This window comes from Palaemon carinicauda, chromosome 6 (genome assembly GCF_036898095.1).
Source record: "Palaemon carinicauda isolate YSFRI2023 chromosome 6, ASM3689809v2, whole genome shotgun sequence".
Taxonomy (NCBI): Eukaryota; Metazoa; Arthropoda; class Malacostraca; order Decapoda; family Palaemonidae; genus Palaemon; species Palaemon carinicauda.
This window is the reverse complement of record NC_090730.1, coordinates 28382867-28408701: the sequence shown is the minus strand read 5'-3', so window position 1 is coordinate 28408701 and position 25835 is coordinate 28382867. Positions and strand designations below refer to the sequence as shown.

Below are 25835 nucleotides of genomic sequence, written 5' to 3'. Positions count from 1 at the left end.
CAGGTTCGAGGCCTTCACTATTCCTTCCTTACCGGATGTGGCGGTTCAGGGGAGAGGCTTCTCTGTCCCATCAGGTGTCTCCGCCGCTATCTTAAGCGAACTCGGCATCTCAGACCTGAATATCAACGACTTCGCTAGCATCGGCAGAACCAAGAGGAAGGTGTCGAGGAACACGATATCCTTCTGTATCCGTGAAACCATCCGCAAGGCGTATGAGACTTCCTCAAGAGTTCAAGCACCAGCGAGGGTTAAAGCTCACGAGATCAGGGTCATTGCCCCTACACTTGCTTTCAAGAGAAATCTTGCAGTGGGCCAAGTGCCGAAGGCTGGCGTTGGAAAACGCCAGATCACCTTTACGGCCTTTTACTTGAGGGAGTTTACGTACAAGTCCTTGGACGCCTTTGTTCTGTGCCCTGTGGTAGCAGCTCAAGCTATTGTCTGACATCTCCAGTTCCTCCGGGACAGGGAAGTCTCTTGTCTTGATTTTATGGTATGTGTGGCAGTGTGAAAGCAGTCTGCAGGTGATCCACCTTTCTCTCTGTCTCCTCCCTTGGAGTTCCATACATCAAGACAAGTCTTCCCAGGTAAGATTGCTAGAGTTTGTTTACAGGTATTCTCCCCCCGTCTTCTGTTAGGCAGGGAAGACGGTGGATGTATAAACCCTTTGCCTTTTGGTTTTAGAGTTTCATCGAGTCACTGTGACCCTAGGGTCGAGTGTCTCTTACGTTCACGCTCTCTGGTCGCGCGATGCGTTTACACATCGCGTGGCGGCTCCCAGTCTCTCAGACCCCCCTATTATCATGTCGGGTCACGAGACAGGGGTAGGTGGATTTAGTCCTCTGCTCTCATTCGAGAACAGGTCTATATCGGGGCAGTTAGCTGTCCACAAGCAGCAAAGGCAGACCTCCCACCAACCAATGAGTCTTCCTATATTAAATGATTACGAGGTTTGTATATCGCATCGGGACAAATGACAATTTGTCCTAAATTGTATTTTTCCTAGCTATAAAAACCCGTAATAGTTTAATATAAATGCCCACCTCTACCACCCCTTTCATGTTCCACATTAAGACTGAATGAGGAAAGCGAGCTGGCAGTAGGGACGGTATTTCATATACATTACAGTACTGTAAATACACTATTAGTAGTATATGTAACACATATACAATGATTAATATCATTCCCCTCTCTTTATATTAGATTTTACACTATTAGTAGTATATGTAACACATATACATTAATTAATATCATCACCCTCTCTTTATATTAGATTTGGATATTTTATCCCTTCAATTTATTTTCCTTCCTTTCATTTTTTTATCTAAATATTTACAGCTTATTGTTTTTTTTACGATATTTGATTCCTTCCTATATGAGATTACAAAAATTTCATTTTCAATATTAAACTTACCCGATAATCATGTAGCTGTCAACTCCGTTGCCCGACAGAATTCTACGGGAGCGATACGCCAGCTATCACTATACTAGAAGGGGGTGTACTCACCAGCGCCACCTGTGGCCAGGTACTACAGTACTTCTTGTTGACACCTCCTCAATTTTTCCTCTGTCGTGCTTCCGGCAAGACGTTCTGGGATACGCTTATGATCTTGGAGTATTTTCACGGCTTTTGGTGAAGTATTTCTCTCAGATTTCGGCTGTCGCTTTACTGGAAAACTTCTATATTAGCTTAGATAGCTATTATTTAGTTCTGATTAATGGTTAACGATCTTTTTGCTTGATTTGGAATCCCCACTTGGCTAACTCTTTGATTCAAGATGTCTGACATTTCACAAGCCCCACCCCATAGACGATGTAGGTCTTGTAATAGGCGTATTCCGAAGGCCTCGGTAGATCCTCACACCGCTTGTTCTGACTGTAGGGAAAGACCCTGTCAGTTGGAAGATCGATGTGAGGAATGCGCCGGACTTTCGGAACTTGAATTTGTCCGATTTCTTAAATATTCAACCAAGTTAGAGAGAGAGAGAGTTAGGAGGAGTTCTTCTCGCTCTTCACTTTTTTCCTCACCTCATGATCCCCTACCTTTTCCTCCCCCTGTAGTGGCTACCCCCGAACCTACTATTTGCCCTCAACCTGATATGTCTGTTGTTTTGCGTGCCATTCAGGCTTTAGGTGACAAAGTGGAATCGGTGGTTAGTGATCATAAGTCTCTTATGGCCGAAGTCAAGGAACTTAAGGTCAAGAGTGCAGTGGGTGGTAATAGTGCCAGTGCTGTGACAAGTGCTAGTGTCAGTGCAGTGCCAAGTGCTAGTGTCAGTGTCAGTGTGGTGCGTGAGGGTACTTCTGTGCGTGCCAGTCGTCCTCCCAGTCCGGGACCTCTTGCAAGCTCCCAAGCCCAGGGGAGAAGCAATGTCGAAGGGCAAAAGGGTTCGGCAGGCCTTGATCGGCGCACAGAAGTATCCTCGGTGGTTGCGGGCGTGTCTTCCAGAGACCGTCACTCCCACCCGCAGACGATTGAGCCCGTCTTTTACTCGTCTGCTGAAGAATTGTCAGGGAGAAAACGTTGGACTCAGGTCTCAAGACCTCTCAAACGCAAAGTCCAGACCTCAAGAGCTCTACAACCTGGCTGCAGTCATTGGATCAGCTCTGACTCGCCGCAGTCATCAGTTGACTGCACACCTCCTAAGAGGAGTAAGGTGCTGCCGCAACAGATCTCTTCTGTTAAGGCTTTGCCTCAGCAGACCTTAGTGTCTGCCGACCCCAAGTTGACTCTACTGCAGTCCATGCAGTCACAACTTGCGGTCTTAATGCGTGAGTGTCAGGCTGAGAAGGTTACACCTCCTCCTGCGATCGCTCCGCCTAACCGCAGTCCTGTCTGCCAGGCGTACGATGTTGAGGCTCCTCAGGATACCTTACCACGTACTGAGTTGCCAGTTTCCAGCGGTGTGCAGCTACCTCCGCCTTCCTTAAGGCAACCTCAGCAATGGGAACAGGAAGCTTATACCTTACTTCCTCCGCTTCCACTTGCGGTTCCACCAGTGAGGCAACACTCTCTTGAGGTACAACAACCTCTCCCATCCATGAGGCAGACACCTCAGCTCTCGCTGCAGCGACCTCAACCCTCCTCAAGGCGAGAGCCTCAACACCTTAGCCTTGCGCCTCAGGAACCTCAACTCGCGAGACAAGAACTGCGTTCTGCGCAGCCACTACCTCAACTCTCGCAGCTCACACCTCAGGAACCTCAACTCGTTCCTCAGGAACCTGCTACTGCGCATCCGCTAACCTTACAGCAAGCGCAACTCTTGAGTCAAGACACTCATGCCAGGAGTCAGCCTCCTCAACCCATGCGCCTACCTTCTGCTACTCCTTTTGACCAGCCTTTGCAGCCTGAACCTCAGGTTTTGCCTCAGCAACAGAGACTTGAGGATGAAACCACAAGCGTTTTTGCTCCCGCTCGTGCAGATTCTGCTGTTCAGCATACCTTACCTCTCACTTCGCTACACTCTGGTGATGAGGTTTCTGATGATGAGGCTGCACACCTGGATCCCTCATCAGACGTGGAAGAATCCAAGTCTTCTCCTCCTCCTATTGACTTTCGTAAGGTCCTGGCTCTTTTCAGAGAGGTATACCCAGACCATTTTGTCTCTGCTACCCCCCGCTCTCCGCCATCTGAGTTTTCGCTGGGCATGCAGCCAGCCAAGTCAACTTATACTAAGCTCGTCTTTGCAAGGTCCTCTAAGAGAGCTCTAAGAATTTTAGGGGAGTGGTTGCAGTCTAAGCAGCAACTAGGAAAGACTTCCTTTATGTTCCCACCGACTAAGCTCACTTCTAAAGCGGGCGTTTGGTATGCCACAGGAGAGGAACCAGGCTTGGGAGTACCTGCCTCTGCCCAGGCTGACTTCTCAAGTTTGGTAGACTCTCCTCGTAGAACAGCAAGGCGCTCTAAGGTTTGCTGGACCTTCTCCGATCTAGATCACTTCCTAAAGGGTGTATTTCGAGCCTTTGAGATGTTCAATTTCCTAGACTGGTGCCTGGGGGCCCTTAGCAAGAAGACCTCCCCTGCGGACAAGGACTCAGCCATGCTCTTAATGTCCTGCATGGATAAAGCTATTAGGGATGGATCTGGCGAGCTTGCTTCAATGTTTGTGTCAGGAGTGCTTAAGAAAAGGGAGCAGCTTTGTACCTTCCTTTCTTCCAGCATCACACCTTGTCAAAGGTCTCAACTCCTTTTCGCTCCGCTCTCTAAGTTCTTGTTTCCCGAAGAGCTTGTTAAGGACTTGTCTGCGGCCCTGATTCAAAAGGACACCCATGATCTTGTGGCCTCTTCAGCTCGTAAGACTAAGGTTGCTCCCTCAGTCCCCAGGACTTATCGCACCCCAGTGGCTGATACTCCTGCTACGAGGTTTATTCCGCCCTTTCGTGGTAGAGCCCCCAGCCGAGGAAGCTCCCGTCCAGACTCTTCCAGGAGCAAGTCTAGGAAAGGTTCCAAGACTTCAAAAGGCAAACACTGACTCTCCTCCTCTCCAGACAGCAGTAGGAGCCAGACTCAAGATCTTCTGGCAAGCCTGGGAAAAGAGAGGTGCAGACGCCCAGTCTGTCAGTTGGCTGAGGGAGGGTTACAGGATACCATTCTGCCGCAAACCCCCTCTGACCACTTCTCCCATCAACCTCTCTCCCAACTACAAGGAAAAGGACAAGAGGCTAGCGTTGCACCAGGAGGTGTCGCTCCTGTTACAGAAGAAGGCAGTGGTTATAGTCCGGGACCATCAATCCCCGGGCTTCTACAACCGCCTCTTTCTGGTGGCCAAGAAGACAGGAGGTTGGAGACCGGTGCTGGACGTCAGCGCGCTCAATGCTTATGTCACCAAGCAGACGTTCACTATGGAGACGACGAAGTCGGTCCTAGCAGCGGTCAGGCAGGAGGACTGGATGGTCTCGTTGGATCTGAAAGATGCTTACTTTCACGTTCCTATTCATCCAGACTCCCAACCTTTCCTGAGATTCGTTTTTGGAAAGGTTGTCTACCAATTCCAAGCCCTGTGTTTTGGCCTAAGCACAGCTCCTATGGTGTTTACGCATCTGATGAGGAATATTGCAAAATTCCTCCACTTATCGGACATCAGAGCCTCCCTTTATTTAGACGACTGGCTGTTGAGAGCCTCCACGAGTCGTCGCTGTCTGGAGAGTCTCAACTGGACTTTGGACTTGATCAAAGAACTGGGTCTGTTAGTCAATTTAGAAAAGTCCCAGCTCATTCCCTCCCAATCCATTGTGTACCTGGGAATGGAGATTCGGAGTCAGGATTTTCGGGCTTTTCCATCGGCCCCAAGGATAAGCCAAGCCCTAGATTGCATCCTGAGCATGCTGAAGAGGAGCAGTTGCTCGGTGAGACAGTGGATGAGTCTCACAGGGACCCTTTCATCGTTGGCCCTGTTCGTCGAGCTAGGGAGACTCCACCTCCGCCCTCTCCAATTCCATCTAGCAGCTCATTGGGACAAGGGTTTGACGCTCGAAGCAGTCTCTATCCCGGTCACCAAAGAGATGAAGACCACTCTCTTGTGGTGGAAGACCAATCTCCTTCTCAGGGAGGGCCTATCGTTGGCGATTCAGACCCCCAATCTTCATCTCTTCTCGGATGCATCGGACTCGAGCTGGGGCGCGACCTTGAACGGACAGGAGTGCTCGGGAACGTGGAACGAGGAACAGGAAACGCTCCACATCAACTGCAAGGAGCTACTAGCAGTTCATTTAGCCCTATTGAACTTCAAGTCCCTCCTGCTAGGCAAGGTGGTGGAGGTGAACTCCGACAACACCACAGCCTTGGCTTACATCTCCAAGCAAGGAGGGACCCATTCGAGGAGCCTATACGAGATAGCAAGGGACCTCCTCATTTGGTCAAGAAGTCTAAACCTCACCTTAGTTACGAGGTTCATTCAGGGCAACATGAACGTCTCAGCAGATCGCCTAAGCAGAAGGGATCAGGTCATCCCCACGGAATGGACCCTCCACAAGAGCGTGTGCAACAGACTTTGGACCTTGTGGGGTCAGCCGACAATAGATCTTTTTGCCACCTCCATGACCAAGAGACTTCCTTTGTACTGTTCCCCGGTTCCAGACCCAGCAGCAGTTCATGTGGATGCTTTTCTGCTGAATTGGTCCCATCTCGACCTTTACGCATTCCCACCGTTCAAGATCATAAACAAAGTCCTTCAGAAGTTCATCTCGCACGAAGGGACACGGCTGACGCTGGTTGCTCCCCTTTGGCCTGCAAGAGAATGGTTCACAGAGGTACTACAATGGCTGGTCGACGTCCCCAGGACTCTCCCTCTAAGAGTGGACCTTCTACGTCAACCTCACGTAGACAGGTTGCACCCAAACCTCCACGCTCTTCGGCTGACTGCCTTCAGACTGTCGAAAGATTCGCTAGAGCTAGAGGCTTTTCGAAGGAGGCAGCCAGTGCGATTGCCAGAGCAAGGAGGGTATCCACTCGTAGAGTCTACCAATCCAAGTGGGAAGTCTTCCGGAGCTGGTGTAGAGCCAATGCAGTTTCCTCTACCAATACCTCTGTAACCCAAATAGCTGACTTCCTATTACATCTAAGGAATGAGAGATCCCTTTCACCTCCTACGATTAAAGGGTACAGGAATATGTTGGCTTCAGTTCTCCGCCACAGAGGTTTGGACCTTTCTTCCAACAAGGACCTTCAAGACATCCTTAAGTCTTTTGAGACTTCTAAAGAACGTCGTCTACCCACTCCAGGCTGGAATCTAGACGTAGTCTTAAGGTTCCTTATGTCACCTAGGTTCGAACCTCTCCAGTCAGCTTCCTTCAAGGACCTTACCCTCAAGACTCTTTTTCTCGTCTGCCTTGCAACAGCTAAAAGAGTCAGTGAGGTTCATGCCTTCAGCAAGAACATTGGGTTCACATCCGAATCTGCAACATGTTCTTTACAGCTCGGATTCTTAGCTAAGAATGAACTTCCTTCACGTCCTTGGCCTAGATCGTTTGAAATTCCTAGCCTCTCCAACATGGTAGGTAACGAGCTAGAAAGAGTTCTTTGCCCTGTCAGAGCTCTGAAATATTATCTTAATAGGTCAAAACCTATTCGAGGACAGTCAGAAGCCTTATGGTGTGCAATCAAGAAACCTTCGAGGCCCATGTCCAAAAACGGGGTTTCGTATTATATAAGGCTTCTGATTAGAGAAGCCCATTCTCACTTGAAGGAGGAAGACCTTGCTTTGCTGAAGGTAAGGACCCACGAAGTGAGAGCCGTAGCTACTTCGATGGCCTTTAATAAAAACCGTTCTCTGCAGAGCATAATGGATGCAACTTATTGGAGGAGCAAGTCAGTGTTTGCATAATTTTATCTTAAAGATGTCCAGTCTCTTTACGAGAACTGCTACACCCTGGGACCATTCGTAGCAGCGAGTGCAGTAGTAGGTGAGGGCTCAGCCACTACATTCCCTTAATCCCATAACCTTTTTTAACCTTTCTCTTGAATGCTTTTATTGTTGTTTTTATGGTTGTTACGGTAGGCTAAGAAGCCTTCCGCATCCTTTTGATTTGGCGGGTGGTCAATTCATTCTTGAGAAGCGCCTGGGTTAGAGGTTGTGTAGAGGTCCTTTAGTAGGGGTTGCAGCCTTATATACTTTAGCACCTTAGAGTTGATTCAGCCTCCTAAGAGGAACGCTGCGCTCAGTAAGGAAGACGAACTTAATAAAGGCAGAGTAACGGTTCAAGTCGACTTCCTTACCAGGTACTTATTATTTCATTGTTATTTTGAGATAACTGATTATATGAAATACGGGATACTTAGCTATCCTTTAGTCTTGTACACTGGTTTTCACCCACCCCCCTGGGTGTGAATCAGCTACATGATTATCGGGTAAGTTTAATATTGAAAAATGTTATTTTTATTAGTAAAATAAATTTTTGAATATACTTACCCGATAATCATGATTTAATTGACCCTCCCTTCCTCCCCATAGAGAACCAGTGGACCGAGGAAAAATTGAGGAGGTGTCAACAAGAAGTACTGTAGTACCTGGCCACAGGTGGCGCTGGTGAGTACACCCCCTTCTAGTATAGTGATAGCTGGCGTATCCCTCCCGTAGAATTCTGTCGGGCAACGGAGTTGACAGCTACATGATTATCGGGTAAGTATATTCAAAAATTTATTTTACTAATAAAAATAACATGTTTAACTAGAATGAAAAAAGATTTTGTAGTCCACAATATTTTATGTTTATTCTTTTTAATACAGATTTTGTATGGATCAATTTACTACCTAATATTCATTCCCGTATTCAAGAGCTCTGGCCAGGAACACCAGGCCTGTTCTATTTTTAATTACCTCCTTTTAAAGCTGACATCGATATGTTTGTTTTGTAAAGAAATGTTTTTCAAGTATCTCTTATTTAACAGAAATTTTTTTTTTATTGGTAATGTCTCATTAAACATAGCATGAGATAAAAACATAAAATATATTCTGGAAAGATTTTCATTCCTCTTTGATTTGTGGGAAAAAAAATCACCTTGGTTAGAGTAAAAAAAGGGATGACAGCTCTGATTGATTTACGAGTTAACTAAACTGGCTGCAAGAAAAGGAAAACTTCATTTCCTGTTTGATGGTGGTAATTCAAACTAACAAATAAAAACTTGAGTTTATTATAATCGAACGCATTTCATATCATCACTTGATGTAAATTTCAAAAAGCTTCCTTTTAAAAACGTACAAATTTTATCGTTAACAAATAAGAAAGTTACTGATTATCGTAAATTCTATATAAATTCTAATGTCCTCATTTTTCCTCATTGAAGTAACAATTCTTCTATTAGAATATTATTTAAGCATACAATGATTAAATACTGTAACAATAATCTCATTTCATAATCTTTACCTTTTTTCATAATGAGAGTGAGAGAAAGAACACCTTATAAGTGTACAGTAATGCACATTTATTTGTTTCATTAGCATTTTATATTACATATCAAATATTACTAAAGCATCATGTGTGTATGAACCTCTTTTATTAATTTCTATTAGAATTTCTATGTAAAGGGATTATCACTGAATAGTTTACATATGTTAGCTATAAAATTGTGCAGTGAGGGAAATGGAGCGAGGACAGGTTCAAAGAAGTTTTATTGAAATATTATATGGATCTCTGAACCGCAAATAACAAAAACTTTGTAGACAGAACCAACGAATACTAAGGGCCGACTGTACTAATGCTGGCCTCGGGTAAACAGGGTAGCAAATTACAGGGATTTTCATACTCTGTCTCATACAGAGATTTAAAGTAAAATATCCCTTTCTTTGTGCCTGAATTCATAGCGAAGATTCAGAACCCTGCCATTCACTACCCTAGAAGTGAGACCTTTTCAATTTCTTCATTCTTGGAAGCAGCCATGGATTCAGATGAGAGGCTTATTTGCCCTGTGAGGGCACTAAGACACTCTGAAGCATGCACAACCCTTAGAGTTTAGATACAGCTCCTCTTTCTCCATCTCTTTCTGAATTTGAAGCACTACAATCAGAGTGCAGGAATATTGATAGGTTACTGACCCGGTAGAACCATCCCAAGTTCGCAATTATGAAGTCAAGGGAGTAGGAGCTACTCTAGCCTTCAAAAGGAACTTGTCAATGGAGCAAGTTTTGGAGCCAGAAGCTTGGAATCGCCAGATGATCCTCATGGCTCATTGCCTTAGGGATTGTACCCACAAGGCTTGCAACATGTTTCACCTGGGACCTGTGGTAGCTGCTTAACAAGTAGTGTAGCATTCTTAGCTCTTCATAGGACAAGAAGTATCACATTTATATAACAGTTGTGACATATAATAGTAAGAATGTGTTGCCTTTTCCTCTTTTCTTCTCCTCCCTAGGGGTGCAGCAGTCAACACATCACGTTGCTGGAATGGACACGATGCAGTAAGCTACCATACTGAGCACTATTTTATTTAACGTACTGTAGAAATTATATCCCCCATCCTCCTAACGAAGGGAATGGGGGATCTAATGTACACCCATCAATATAGTAGGTGTACATTTTGACGGGGTATCCCAGTGTGGATATAGGTTCCTGCAGTGATCATCCACCCAACTGCAGAAGCTTAATCTGTCTCCTAAACACTTAGGACAAATGATGTGGATGGAAATTGACACTCTTGCTCCTCTTTAGGTCCGAGTGTACTGACATCCTTGGATTTTACACCAGCCAGTTTGTTCGTAGGAACTTCCTCCTAAGGATAAGACTTCACTCTCTTATTAAAGGACAAGGATTTGTATCTGTATAGGAACAAATCATAAATTTTAAAAAGAATTTTTTTCATAACTATACAAACCTGAGTCCTGTAACTCAACTTCCCTTCTCATCCACCCCACAATCCACCCCACACTTGCAGGAGTGTAAGCTTCCTTGCTATGATTCTGGTTTGTATAGTTAGGAAAAATACAAAATATTCCGAAATTTTAGGATGTTAGTGTTCCAGGATTAACAAGGTACTACATGAAAATATGAAAGCAATATTGTGGAGTTCAGGTACCATAGATAAAGTAAGAGAGTGGATAGAAAATTGGTTAAGTAGCAAAGAATAATTTTGATCAGTGGTACAACCTTTGGTTTGCCAAAAATTACTAGTGGTGTGCTCAGGGTTGAATGCTTGGTAGTTTCCTCTTTATCTTTGTAAATGACCCGGACTTTGAGTTGGGAAGCAAAATGAGCCAGTTTTTTTTGTATGGAAAAATAGGGATATCAATGCTGATATCGATGCAGTAACAACACAATGTATGTAGCATTCTCTAGCATTGCCTGTTTAATGTGTGTGTGATTTAGGGTCATACATCCAATTTTGTTGTTTTTGTTGTAGTGATATTTAACAATACTGAATTGATTTCAGGGTGATATTGAGCAAGCAGTTTTTTGCTGGGGAAGAGCTATTAAAGCCAATCCACAAAATTTAGATTACCATTGGGCCCGATGCAATCTTCTGGAACAGTTAGGAGAGAAGTTGAAGGCTCTTAAGGGTTATACTCATATGCTAAAGTATCTACGAACTGACCAAGGAAAGGTAAGTAATTCTTTTGCATTAATTTGATGGATAAAAAATGTTATTGTGGTATAACTGAAAAAAGTTTAAACAAAAATAGATGCTCCAAGGAAGAGAGAATTTTAGGTAAGGGATTGTATATAGACCCAGAGAGAATGTAGACCTAAATTTTATCACATACTCCTATCTAAGAAAAGCTGTAAAAATGAAGAAATATTTTTTTTAGAATTAAAGCATTAGAGTAAAAGGGCTATGAAAATACGTGATTACAGGGATCATATCTTAGATTATAGGTGTTGATATCTGCTAGAGTGAGTAAAGGGACACTACAGTATATGAATTTATCTTAGCATGGGGTTTTAAACTGGAAGCATCTAGCTCTTGGAAGCTAGATAAGTGGAGGACATTGGTAGAATAATAGGCATCTGATGTTTATTTATTTGTACTACAGCACAGTATAGAATAAATTATTAGTGAATTTCCCCCCCCCCCAAATTTAGCAATGGATTTAGATAAATTATTATGTGCATGTGGATACAAGCGACAGGAAAATAGGGGTTAAGTTGAAAGGTAAAGTACTCAGGACAGTTGAGAGACTGGCAATGATGTATGAAGCGGAGACGTGGGTAATAAAGAAGACAGAAGAGAAGAAGATGGATGTGGCGGAGATGAGAATGTTGAGATGGGTGTGTTGGGTGACAAGAAGAAATAAGATACAGAATGAGGTAATTAGGGGTACCACGGGAGTTAGAAAACTATCAGATAAGATCCAAGAAAGTAGATTGAGGTGGTATGGTCATGTCATGAGAAGAGATGAACAGTATATTGGGAGGAGAGTGATGGAAATGGAGGTACAGGGAGTGAGAAGGAGAGGGAGACCAAAGCGATGGTTGGTGGACTGTATCAAGGATGACCTTCTATCGAAGGGATTAACCGGTGATGAGGTGTGGGACAGAGGTAGATGGAGAAAGCTGACCAGAAACATCGACCCTACATAGAAGTGGGAAAAGATGTAGGCAAAGAAGAAGAAGAAGATTATGTGCATATGAAATTAGTTATAAAATCCTAGCAAGTATTATATAAGTAGGTATAAAGACTATCATGTTTTAGTTATTAGACCCACATGTCACTTATTTCATATAATGATTTTGCAAAGATATTATTGCAGTACAAGCATAGTAGTAATGAAGTATATTGACCAGCATTTTCATTTCTTTTTTATTTACTTTACCATAATACAAAGTGTAGAGTGTACCTTAATTCAACTATTTTTTTTTTTTTTAATTTGAGATGGGATAAGTTTTTATTCACTAAAAGCACTAAGAGACAATTATGAGCACAAGCTGCAAAAAATAAGCATATCCCAATGAAATTTAAAGTATATTCACTATTGAGTTTAAATTCTTGAGCCAAAGTATATATATTTCATTTGTTGGAGTCAGGAGCATGTTCATAGTCATCAAAAATAATATGAATGTGTAAGCTGAAACAATTAAGTATATTTTATTATCCAAAAACAGTTTTTAGGAATACTCTTGTAAGTTTTGTATTTTGATAAAAAAAACATATTTTTTCTAATATGTTAAACAGTAATATGTAAATTCTTATGTTGAAGGATGGTCTTAAATTAGCAAAGGAGATAGCTAAAATTCACTACGAAAACAAAGATGTACATCTAGCTCGTGATGCCATGGAAACTGCATTCAAGAAATACCCCTCATATGTAACACCAGAAGATGTTAATCTAATGCTTGAGGTACTGATGCACCAGCAGGAGTATCTTCGATGTGTCGAAATTCTTACTCTCCATGGTGGTGTCCGATTACTTTCCAAGGTGAGGTTATATCTCTTATTGTTAATTTTACGGGCAGTTAGTATCAGCCTATATAACTAGATATTCCTATCTTTACTGTTAATGGCGGTAACTGGACATTAAAGGTATATTTTCCTCGGAAAAGAATGTAAAACAAAATATAGAATATTTCTTATACTGTACATAGATAGAAACATTGTAGGATTTAGGGTTATTACTAGTTTTATTAATTTTATCAATAGACACTATGTATATTTGTTCATACAAAAAACAAACCTTCATCATTTAATAGGGGTATACTCTGGCGTGAGCTGATCACAGCCAATGAAGAGTCATTAAGGATCTTTCAGCCAATATGACATCCCCTACATGCTGAATGTCGGGTGAACAGGCACTGGCATGAAGTGGGCAACCCACAGCTGTGATACCCTTCGAATGTCTGTTGATGGCCCTTGAAGTTTTTGTTTTGTGGTAAATGCTATTTCTCTCATCTTTTCAGCATGAGTGCAAAGCAAGTGTGTGTGATGGTGACTTGTCCTGGTGTGGAAGGACTTCCTTATGGGACTTTTATGAGTCGTCTAGAAGGGAATTCTCATGCTTTGTGTCCAGTGTGTCATGGACATCGATGCTCCTTTGTGTCCCCTTGTAATTTGTGTAGGGAGTGGTTGCCCTCCCTATTTGAGAAATTTCATGGGAGGAAGAAGAAATCTGAGCGAGACCATTGTCTTTTGATTGCTTCGGCTTCGAAGGTTGGCCAGGGCACCAGCCACCCATTGAGATACTACCGCTAGAGATTTATGAGGTCTTTTGACTGGCCAAAGAGTACTACATTGGATCCTTCTCTCTGGTCACGGTTCATTTTCCCTTTGCTGACATACACACTGAATAGTCTGGCCTATTCTTTACATATTCTCCTCTGTCCTCATAAACCTGACAACACAAGTTACCAAACAATTCTTATTCACTCAAGGGGTTACTGTACTGTAATTGTTCAGTGGCCACTTTCCTCTTGGCAAGGGTAGAAGAGACTTTAGCTTTGGTAAGCAGCTCTTCTATTGTTCTCTAGTCTTGGGTAGTGCCATAACCTCTGTACCATGGTCTTCCACTGTCGTGGGTTAGAGTTCGCTTGCTTGAGGGTACACTCGAGCACACGCTTCTATCTTATTTCTCTTCCTCTTGTTTTGTTAAAGTTTTTATAGCTTATAGAGGAGATATTTATTATAATGTTACTCTTCTTAAAATATTTTATTTTCCTTGTTTCCTTTCCTCACTGTGCTATTTTCCCTGTTGGAGCCCTGTGCTTATAGTGTCCTGCTTTTCTAACTAGGGTTGTAGCTTAGCAAGTAATAATAATAATAATAATCACTTATTTTGACTCCAGAGTGTCCCCTGCCTAAGCTTTCGTCATCGGGTCTTTGCATAAGGCCAACCGGGGAAAACGTAGATTCTTTTGCCCTTCAGAGTGAGGCAGGGGATCTTGTATTAGAAGATGATTCTCTTGGTTTGACTTTGTCTCTAGTCATTAAGCGTACTCAAACTGATACTCGCTGCACTCCAGGCTGAGAAGCGTAATGATGTGCCATCGCTTTCACCACATATCAGCGCTCTGGATTCATACAACTAATTTCTTATCTCTGACCTGGGTTCTCAAAGTGAGTTCTCAGGCTGTATGCCCCTGGGATCACCTCTGTGCCTTTTAGACAACTCGCCAGTCCGCATTCCTCAAATCACACTCCAGAGCGCCAACCATCATCTGAGGGCCCTTGATCTCCATCCTCACCTGACTCCATACCATCGTAATTTGTGGCGTCCTATTCCTCTCCACTTCCTACAAAGAGGTCTGGCCTTCCACTTATACCACGACAGCCTAAATTCCTGTATTCTTTTAACGATAATCATGGTATATCGAGAAGCTCTTCTCCGAAAGGGTTGTCGAGAGTGGTAGGTTAGGTGATGGCCACTCTGAGAGATCAGCGTCGTGAAATACTCTCCAGGCCAGAGCGCCAGCTGTGAATAGGTGGAAGCATAGTTGTATGCCCGCTCTCCCACAAGATTCAATGGAGTGAGCCGTGTTTGCTTACCTACAGTTCGGGTAAGTATGTCTGCTAAATAGCAGATCAGAATCGCATCTGCCAATCTACAGTTTAGGGTAGCAAGCTGCTGTCCCTTGCAGTGTGCGCCCTCACCCTTTACAGTTTCGTCATGTAGTGATGGACCTTGCCTTATCTCATAGGAATACCTTTCTCCTCTAATTGTTTTGCTTGAGGATGATGATTATTTATGGTGGTTACAATATTATTCCACTAAGGATGATGTGGACCAAGAGCTTACTAGGAGTATGAAATATTGTACAGTCATATTTTACTTCTTTATTTAAAATGTCAGAATGCTAGAATTTTGAAAAGAAAAGCACTATGAACAAGAGTTGTTTCATTTCATAATCAAAACTGTTTTTATATTCATTTATCTTATTTTTCTTAATCATGCAGCTTTTTAATTTGCGATATATTGTACATGTAGAAATGATTTATTTGGATTGTAAAGTGGCATTTAAAAAAATTTACCTTTAGCTAATTTGCTAATTTTATTGAGTGAGCAACACATTACATCATAAAATCATATTGCTTTTATTGAAAATGATACTTGGCATGTATTCTATAAATAAAAATCTTTTGGGCTGTTACTATGATAGCTCCCAACTCATCTTATGTGTTATTATACTTTGAAATCATAGGCTGATGGTAAGCCTGACCACAAGACATTGTTCTTTACAGTTCATCATAAATATCTTTAATCTTGAGGTCCAAGTAGTATTCAAGCTTTGCATAATTTTTATAGTTGCTCAGGTAAGTTTGATATTTATCAACCGTAAGTTTTATTCTAGATTTAAAAGGTGATTTGTTTTAATTTTATGCTGATTGTTTCTTTTTACAGGAATTACCTGAAGAGCGTGTTCGTCAGTACACATTAGAAGAGCAGTTGGAAATAGCTACTGAATGTTATGTTCCTCTAGATTTGCTAATCGACCTTAGAACAAAATTGACAGTGGCTTTGATACACCTGAAAGCCTTTGAAATATCTGCTCCACTAGTAGAACTATTGATGAAGTAAGTTTCTAACTTTAAGAACAAACTCGTAAAGGGGTAGTGTAATTTGTTATAAACTGCTTCATAACATGTTTTCCAATGGAATAAGAGTAGCATTATTAGCCGTGAAGATGGTTTATTTTTTAATTGTTAATGCTGAAGCACTTTTGTCTACTCTCCAGACTTCTCAGAGATTTGTAAAAGATTACCTTTAGATATTTTTAAAAGATGATATTTTCAACCAGTTCATGTCATTAAGCACTATATTCAATTTTCTTATACTGTACACCTATTTCTGTAATTGGTGATCATTTTTATTGTTTTAGGTGATTTATGGGATAAGATTTTTACCTTAAGAGACAATCACTTTCCTGTTATTACCACAAGGGTAATGTCAGTATCAAAGATTCCCTTATTGTTTTGTAAGAATCTTCTGCATATGACTTCCTTTAGATTTAGTGGCTATATAGGGATTTTTATTCTTGGTTTTGGTTGATTTTAGTTTCTAAGGTTGATGCTTGAGGTTAGTTAGTCCTGATATTATTATTAAGTACCTGCTCAGGATTACCTAACTGCATGTTACACTATGTAGTTGATTTATGCTAGTGGTAGATAAGTAAACCAGGGTTTATCTTACTTATCAGGGTATTAATTGGCTCAGGTTTTTATAGCTAGGAAAAATACAAATTAATGTGCTTTTAAACCTATTATTTATTCCCAAGAGTATACAAACCTTTTGTCCTTCTAAATAGAAATTTACCTATTGGTGGTTAGGAAATCAAACTAAAATTGAATTGCTTTGTTCTTTTTCTTATCTGGAAATGCCGGTCTCTTTGGTCCTATATGGGAGCAAAAGAAGTGACTCAAGTGATCCCCTATCAGCTCCTCATAGGTCGTCCAGTAGATCTGGTATCTTTGGAGGAGGCATAATCTGGACATTTTTATCAGTTCCATTTACCAAGAACAAGATGGTTTCTATTTTCCAGTTCTGGATCCTTTAGCATAGGCAGTCGTTGTCATGCTACAGTGTCGGTTGATACTCTTCCCCCATTCACCATTAGTAAAATTTTGATCACTTCAGTTAGATCCTCGATTGCTTTCTTCCAAGAGAAATCTAGTAAAAAAGATCATCATTTTCATAGTCTACTCCTAAAACTTTGTCTTGCCTTGTCTGAATGGTTGGGGTCTCTCCTCTATCTGCTCCAAGCAAGGTATTTTCAAGGCCGCTAATCTATATCATAAGGGCTCAAAAGGGCAGTCCAAAAGCATACAGTACCAGAATCATAAGTTGGTCTTCTTCAATTGATGTAAGTCAAGAAAGATATTAACCACCCAAATTACCCTTGTCAATAGTGTATTATCATACATGTATTATAAGTTTTCGTCTTCCTGAAATACAGTATGCTGAGAATACCCCAGTATCAGCCATTTAAAAGTACATGTCTATGTTGATATCTGTTTTATGCATATTGGAATTGACCTGTCTAACAGCCCAGTATCTGTTATTGATTATATTATTTTGATCCTATTTTATTTAGTGAGTCAGAGGAGGAATTTGGAGACTTGTATTTAGACACTGCCGAGGCGTACATGAGTGCTGATTATCATGAAGCTGCATTGCCATTATTACGACCCTTGATAACATCAAAACAGTATAATGTTGCTGCTGTTTGGCTGCAGTATGGAGAATGTCTTGCTGCTCTAGATCAGATGGAAGAAGCAGCGCAGGCATATGGTCAGGTTAGTTATCTGCATTTTGCTTAAAAATTATTAATTCAAAAGTAATACTGTACTGTACCAGTTTTTACGTAGATTTGACATAAATACAGGAAGTTCTGACGTTATGTTGCTTGTCTTTAGATATTAAATACCAAAATAAAATTCAAATTGTCATTTTTCTCTGACTATACATCGACCTCCACGTCATACAATAACAATTAAGTACAGTATTGCTATGTACAGTACAATACTGTACTTCGCATGAAAGCTTATTAATGTAAGTATCTGTTTTTTTAATGATAGCAGATTGTAAATAATGTTTTGTGGTCAGTATGTATATAGGGAACATTCCGGTAAGTCACTTTATAATGAGAAAATTCAACCTTCGTCAAAAATTGACTCACGTCCGAACTCTTGGAAGTAATTGATGACGTAGGGTGTGGTATTACAGTACTCTATTAACAATTGTGTTCAAAGTGAAAGGAAAAAGCTTCATATAAAGAAAAGAGAATTTTTAAGTTGTAAATAGTTTTTCAGGTAAACTTTCATAACACAATGCATGTCTAGTTGTCAAAAATCTTTGCCTAAGTAGACTCCAGATTTCAGTGTTACAATTATTTAAGAAAATTTTTTATCTCATATGTAGGCCTAATACAGTATTGAACTATCAAATCAATTTTAAGGACTTTGCTCTCATGCAAAAGATTTTTTTTAGAGGAAAAATTAAAATTGGAGTTATGTCTTATATAATTACTAGTCAGATATGTATAATAGCCTGACGTGCAACTCCCCCCATGATCCTCCGGAACCCACTTTATTGATAGATTTTTATGTATATTTGAATACTAGAAATGCCTCCATGAAAATGTCCATTGTAAAAATATGTAAGTATACCCCCAATTTTGCCCAAGAAAAATATAGGACATGTTTTTTATCCATTATGAAGCAAACTGTGTCCGCAGGGGCATAACAACAATAAGAATAGTGCTAATGTATCATTGCCTATCGTAAGAGGCAACTAAAAGGGACGGGACGAGGGGAATGGGAACCCCCTCTCCTGTAATTTTGCTTCTAAGAGATATCAAAGAAGATGAGCTGGGGGGACAGTGACTGCTCTCCACACTCTAGTTTTAGGGTGTCTGAATGTGAGTGGATGTAGTACGATAGAAAGTGAAAGGTGGGAGATTGAAAGTATGTTTAGAAATAGAAGGATCAGTATATTGGCCTTGTGTGAGCATCTAGGATTGAAATGGGAAGAGCAAGAGAGGGTGTGGCTTTATTGCTGAGTGAATGGGTGACAGGTAAAGAAGGGGAATGAAAGGAGGTATCATCTAGGTTAATATGGGTAAACGTTAGGTTGAGTAAGGAATGTTGGGCTTTTGTTAGTGCGTATGGGCCAGGTTGTGAGAAAAGTGAAGATGAGCAAAATGAATTTTGGAATTAATTATTTAGCTGTGTAGAAGGACTGGATAGATTGAATTATGTAGCTGTGATGAGTGACTTAAATGCTAGAGTGGGTGCTGGAGAGGTAGAAGGTGTCATTGGGAAGTATGGCGTACTAGGTGAAAATGAGAGTGGTGAGAGACTGTTAGATATGTGTGTTGAGCAAGAGCTGGTAAAAAGTTATAGTTTTTCAAAAAGAAAGATAATAAGTATACATGGGTAAGAGTGGCAAATGAAAGAGTGGTAGAAAGGGCATTGATGGATTATGGTGTTGATAACTAGAAGGATGTTTGGAAGATTGAAAGATGTGCACGTGTTTAGGGATATGGTTAACGGTATGTCTGATCATATTTTGGTTGAAGGAAAATTAGTTGTAGCAAAAGAGTGGGGTATGTGAAAGGGAGGTAATGAAGGTTGAAGAGTTAGTAAAACCAGAGGTAAAAAGATGATATCAAGAAAGATTGGAAGTGGCTTATGACACTTGTAATTTAGAGGAGGAATGGAAGTTAGTAAAAGAAAATTTTGTTGGACTGCAAGTGATGTGGTTTGCATGAGGATTGTTGGAGGCAGCAGCATGAGGAAGGGTAGTAAATGGTGGAGTGAAGGAATGAACATAAAATTGGAAGAGAAAAAGAGGTCATTTGAAGAAAGGCTGCAAAGTAATAATGTAGAGAAGTATGGAAGATATAGAGAGAAAAATTTGGAAGTAAAGTGTAAGGTAGTTTAGGCAAAGAGGGCAGCTGACTGGAGGTGGGGTCAGGGATAGGGTCGTTCATATGAAGTGAATAAGAAGTTTTGGAAAGAAGTGAAGAGAGTAAGGAAGGGTGGTTTGAGAATTGAAGAGACAGGGAAAGATGGAAATAGAAGGTTGTTGAAAGGAGAGAAGGCAAGGAAAAGGTGGGTTGAATATTTTGAAAGATTACTGAATGTTAAGGATATTAGGGAGGCAGATATAATTGCTGTTGCAGGTGTTGAGGTGCCAGTGATGGGAGATGAGAATGAAAGAGAGATTATAAGAGAGGAAGAGTAAGAAAGGCACCTGGTATGGATGGTGTGAGAGCTGAGATGTTGAAGGAAGGGGGTGTGACTGTACTTGAATGGTTGGTGAGATTGTTTAATATGTTTTATGTTGTCAATGGTACCAGTGGACTGGGTGTGTGCATGTATTGTACCTCTATATAAAGGTAAGAGAGATGTGCACAAGTGTTGTAATTCAAAGGGTATTAGTTTGTTGAGTGTGGTTGGAAAAGTGTATGGTTGAGTTACTAATTAACAGGATTAAGGGTAAAACAGGATGCAATCTTAGAAGGACAAGGTGGTTTTAGAAGAGGTAGGGATGTATGAATCAGATTTTTAGTTAGGCAGATATGTGAGAAATATTTACCAAAAGTCAAGGAGGTGTATGTTGTGTTTATTGATATAGAGAAAGGGTATGATAGAGTTGATAGGGAAGCGGTATGGAATGTAATGAGGTTATATGGAATTGGTGGAACGTTGTTGCAAGCACTGATGAGTTTCTATATAGGCAGTAAAGCATGTGTTAAGATAGGAAATGAAATGAGCGAGTTGTTTCCAGTGAGAATGGGGCTGAGACAGGGATGTGTGCTGTTGCCATGGTTGTTCAATTTGTTTGTTGATGGACTTGAGAGAGGTTAATGCTCGAGTGCTTGGTCAAGGATTGAAACTGATAGACAAAAGTGATCATGAGTGGAAGGTAAATCAGTTGTTGTTTGCAGATGATACTGTCCTGGTTGCAGACTCAGGTGAGAAGCTTGGCTGATTAGTGACAGAGTCTGGAAGGGTATGTGTTAGAAGGAAGTTGAGGCTTAATGTGGGTAGAAGTAAGGTTATGAGATGCAGGTGAAGGGAGGGAGGTGCTAGGTTGAAGGTCATGTTGAATGGCGAGTTACTTGAGGAAGTAGATCAGTTTAAATACTTGGGGTCTATTGTTGCAGCAAATGGTGAAGTGGAAGCAGTTGTACGTCAGAATTGCCGACAGTGGCAACAGAGGTTGGTCGCTTTTCCCGTTCGTGGGAGAGAATGCGTTCACCTATGTGGTTTCCCTCTTCGGGGTATTCCTCCGGTGGGATTTGGATTCGTCCATGTCCATCCCTTGCTCTTCAGAGCTTGGCGACTCCTTGCAAATTCTGCAGTGGCCATGGTAGAGATCTCTGAGACTGAGCTCTCTGTCTGCTAACATCCACCACAAGTTATTCTGCTGAGTCAAAGTAATACTGCCTCGCATCACAACACTCCCACGCATGCTCAGACCCCTTATACCCTCTATCTATCGTACATGTCGAAAAATTTCCAAGTTTTTTTTTTTACCCTACGTAAATTAGGTTTTATGACGCTGAAGGGTGTAATATTCACAAGACGTAGATTTCAAATTGTGTGGCGCTCAAAGATTTAAAGCTAATAAAATATTTTTAAAAATTAACACAAATACTGTACTTTAAAGTGCAGTGCAGGATGATGTTAGGAGTCATTACTTGGGGAGATGTCACTTGAAACTAAATCAAGGTATGGCAAACCCATCATTTAATGAAGATATAGCAGCTTTTATTTGCACCAGACATGTGACATAATTGAGTGGAAAATAGAATAATTTTTTATTGCAATTGCTTTTTAATATTCAATTTCAATACAGTACAGTATTTCATTTAATTTTCAGGTAGTCAAACTAGCTCCTCAACATGCAGAAGCACGGCTGACTCTATCCTCCATTCAGCAGTCATTGGGAAAATTGGATGAAGCCCTCCTTATCCTTAATCAAGAAAGTGACAAGGAACCATTAGATTCTCAACTTTTGTATCAACGCTGTAAAATTCTCTTAGATCAGGACCTCATAGACGACTTCATTAATGCTGCCAAGCTGTTGTTCCGTAGGCATTTCATTCATATTCGGTAAGTTGTGTTTCCTAAATATGTGTAATGATGCAAAACTTGGAATATTTTAAAAATAGTGTTACTTATTTTTTGGCTTCATGCAACATTAACAGGTTTCCTTAGATCAAATCAACACTCTGCAGCAGATTTTGTTCTTTGAAAAATAGATTTATAGTATAGAAACTGGGACCCAGTGACTGAATAGTTGAGAAGTTTGCTTACAAAATATGTATGTCCTGATTGTAGATCATATTGCTAACTCTAGTGAATTAAACCATCTAAACAAGTTGCTGATAGAAAGGCAAGCTGGTGTTGATGATTACTTGAACTTAAAATTGGTCCCGCTCCTTTTTAGCATATTGCAGTCTGGACATGAATTTTCATCAAGTGTGTTTGTAAGGAACATGGCTCATAAATGATACTGATTTATTTTATGGGAAATGAAAAAAATTCATTACCTAGGTCTTTTCAGAAATCATATGCTAAAGAGATGAAAATGAGTTATGATTTTCTCCCTATGTAATTAATCGAAAATGAGTTATGATTTTCACCCTATGTAATTAATCTCCAACAACATTAAATTATCTTCAATCATTTATTTATAAGAGGTAAATCCAATACTTAGTTTATTTTCTTACTTTGTGATAGTTAATTTTATGATTTTGACAGTTACTTTTCTTGACATAGTATCCCATTCTCGGAGAGGATGTCTAGTGTTTTCCCTTGGATACTGTCCTCAGCATCCCTTCAAATATTCTTGTTTCAAGCAGGGCATTTTTTAATTCACTGTTAACATGAGGGTTATGAATTTTTGTCAAGTACAGTGCATATTCTTGAACAGTGTGTTAGACTCAGGGAAATTATATTATTGCAATTGGGTGTAACAAGATTCTCATTGGGCCCACTGTAAAGAGTTTTTTAGAAATGAGAATTGAAAATAAAACAAAATATGTTCAAAGTTAGACACCCAAATGAAAAGAGACTAAAGGGGACGAATGAATGGCACAATGTAAAGCCACAATTTGGCTGGAGTGACTGAGATACAGTAAAGAATCATCAGAACTTTTTACATTGTGTTGGAAGTGGTACTCCTCTACAGGTTAGACCTGTATGTAGAGTTAAGTAGACATTAAAGTAATAGCATAATTATTTTGATGTATCTCACCTGTAGATCACATTACTAATATCCGTGAAGTATGAGTTTCTTGACCTTTAGAATTTACATAAAAGATCCTTCTCTCCATTCCATATACCGTCCAGGATCCACCCAGCGAGGGAATGGTAAGTTGGTTTGTTGGAGCGAACCTGCTCCATGGGATTTAGCTCCCCTTTATACTGCTTTGATTTCATACTATTTCCATCAGTTGACAATACAATCGACTTTTTCAGTTGTGCTGTTATGTGTGTTTTTAGAATGAATTTAGTATAACTGTGTTTGGGCTATGAAACGAAGTAGGAGATGAAGAATGGAAAAGTATTGATTTAAAAGTTCAAGATACAGACTGGTGAAATCTAGCTGAGGCCCTTTGCATCAATAAGCGTAGGAGGAGATGATGATGATGACATATGTAGCAAATTTTTTTTAATGAAAGAGTTTCAAAGATATGTTCCATGTCCCACAGCCTTAAATTGCGTACAGTAGTAACATTTTTGAGGAATTCTCCATCTTCTGCTGCTTTGAATTACATAGTAACAGTTTAGAGAAATTCTCCATGTCCTGTAGCCTTAAAATATTCTGCATTGTGCCATACGTGTAGGGTAGTGAACGTGTATAGCAAAATGGACTCCAGTCCCGTACCTATGAGCTAGGCTAGGCTAGCCTAACATCACGTGTACCATATTGAGCAGTGCACTTTTGATACATACAGCAAAAATCCTGTACAATATAACTAAAAGTCTTCTTGGATGTAAGAAAATGGTATGAGTGTAGGAAAAGTGTTCAAGTGTGGGGAGGGTTTATGAAGACTTGAAATACCCGTAAATAGTGAAAAATAGATTCCCCCATTCTTTACAAAATGTTGCTTTTTGCAAAGGGTTCTGGAATGTATCCCTCCTGAAGAGCAGGGAGTGACTGTATAGCATTAACTTTTGTGTGTATGTGAGTACAGTCAGTTTTAAAATAGGCATGTCTACAAAAACTGGGCATTGGTCCTTGGTAACTTCTTTACATATATTTTTTATAAGAGGAAATGGTCAAAAGCTTTTGAAGAAGAAAAATGGAAAAATGGCAGTGTTATCATAATTAGAATTTGAGGTTCAGAAAAGATGTGCCTGTACATGCAGGTTATTACGTCAGCTGGCAAGACTAGCTAAAAAATGTGCAGTGGCAGACGATTGGATGGGCACACTGGCATGCGGGATTGTTGCATTCGCAATGGGTGTTCCATACTGGAATAATCTCTTTCCAGTATGTCAAACTGAGAACCACAACAGCATGTAAGTGGTATATCGTGGGAGCTTGAGAAATGATACGGACATCCTTCATGTCTTCACATGAGACCAGGAGAGTATTTCCATGTAGTAACTTTTTCATCCAATTTAAATGCTAGATAAATTGTTCTACAGTGTTATTTTTATTTTTCATTGTGAATTATTAGTGTAATTTTTTTATATCAGGGGTTATAAGTGATTAAATAATTACCATTACAAACTTTTGAAAAAGAGTGTATACATTTATTTATGGATATGTGGAACACAAAGTGAATTTCCTATTTTTAAATATTTAACTTAGCCGGTGAATATATAATAGCTGCAACTCTGCGGCTCGACAGACAACATACTCAAAAAACTCGCGAGCGATCGCTATGCAGGTTGCGGGTGTGCCCACCAGCGCCAACTGTCGGCCAGATACCACTCTTGTATGTAAACAAAACCTTCAATTCTTCTCTGTCGACGTTGACGACAAGACGTATTTATACTCGCTGTAGAACCTGGAGTTTTCCCATCATATTTGGTGAAGTACTTTATTTTGGTTTGAGCTTTCGCAGTACAGGTGTTTTTCCTCAACATAAACTCTTGAACTCTTTATTGAATCGGATTATTTGTTGATGACTTGGATTGTTTTTGGAATTTTCTTTGACTAATTCAAAATGGCTGACCCTTCTCAAGTACCTAGATTTCGAAAGTGTAATGCTAGGGACTGTAATAGGCGTCTTCCAAAGGCTTCTCTCGACCTTCATACTGTTTGCTCCAATTGTCGGGGTAAAACCTGTCAATTGGGAGATCGGTGTGAGGAATGCGTGGGCCTTTCGGAATTCGATTGGATCGAATATGTTAAGTATACACGCAGACTAGAGAGAGATAGGGTAAGGAGAAGTTCATCTAGGTCCGTAGATTTTTCCTCTCCACATGCCCCTGAACCTAATCCTTCCCCTGTAGTGGTTGTTCCTAACCCCCCTTCTAGCACTCAGGAACCGTCTATGCAAGACATGTTACGTGCTATTCATGCCTTGGGGGAGAGAGTTGAAGCGTTAGCAAGTGACCGTAATCAACTCATGGCTGACGTGAAGGAGCTTAAGTGCCATAGTGCCACGGTGGAAAGTGGGAAAGTGATTAGTGCGCAAAGTGTTGTGAACAGTGTTGCGACCGAGGGTTCGTCTGTTCGTGCCTGTCGTTCACCTAGTCCGGGACCTCTTGCAAGCTCCCAAGCCCAGGGGAGAAGCAATGTCGTACGACTTATGGGTTCGAGAGGCCTTGATCAGCGAACAGACGTTCCCTCTATGGTATCAGGCGTATCTCGTCAAGATCGCCCCTACCATAAGACGAGAGAGCCCATTTTTACCTCGTCTTCCGAAGGCGTTTCACGCAAGAAACCATGGAGCAAGGTTTCTAGGCCTCTGAAACGCAAGTCGGTCCCTTCAGGACAGGTCCAACGTCCT

The 25835-nt window shown here is 40.8% G+C and overlaps 1 protein-coding gene across 3 annotated transcripts in view; it reads left to right on the top strand.

The window, feature by feature from the left end:
- Positions 1 to 25835, top strand: part of LOC137642535 (general transcription factor 3C polypeptide 3) — a 139986-nt gene that overhangs the window by 90037 nt on the left and 24114 nt on the right. For 2 of the 3 annotated variants that reach the window (XM_068375169.1, XM_068375168.1), the window contains exons 9-13: positions 10858 to 11028; positions 12623 to 12841; positions 15755 to 15927; positions 17445 to 17650; positions 21747 to 21975. In XM_068375169.1, the coding sequence (XP_068231270.1) occupies positions 10858 to 11028; positions 12623 to 12841; positions 15755 to 15927; positions 17445 to 17650; positions 21747 to 21975 (998 nt within the window). Of the gene's footprint in view, positions 1 to 10857; positions 11029 to 12622; positions 12842 to 15754; positions 15928 to 17444; positions 17651 to 21742; positions 21976 to 25835 lie in introns of all 3 variants that reach the window. The other variant, XM_068375170.1, reaches the window with a different exon arrangement.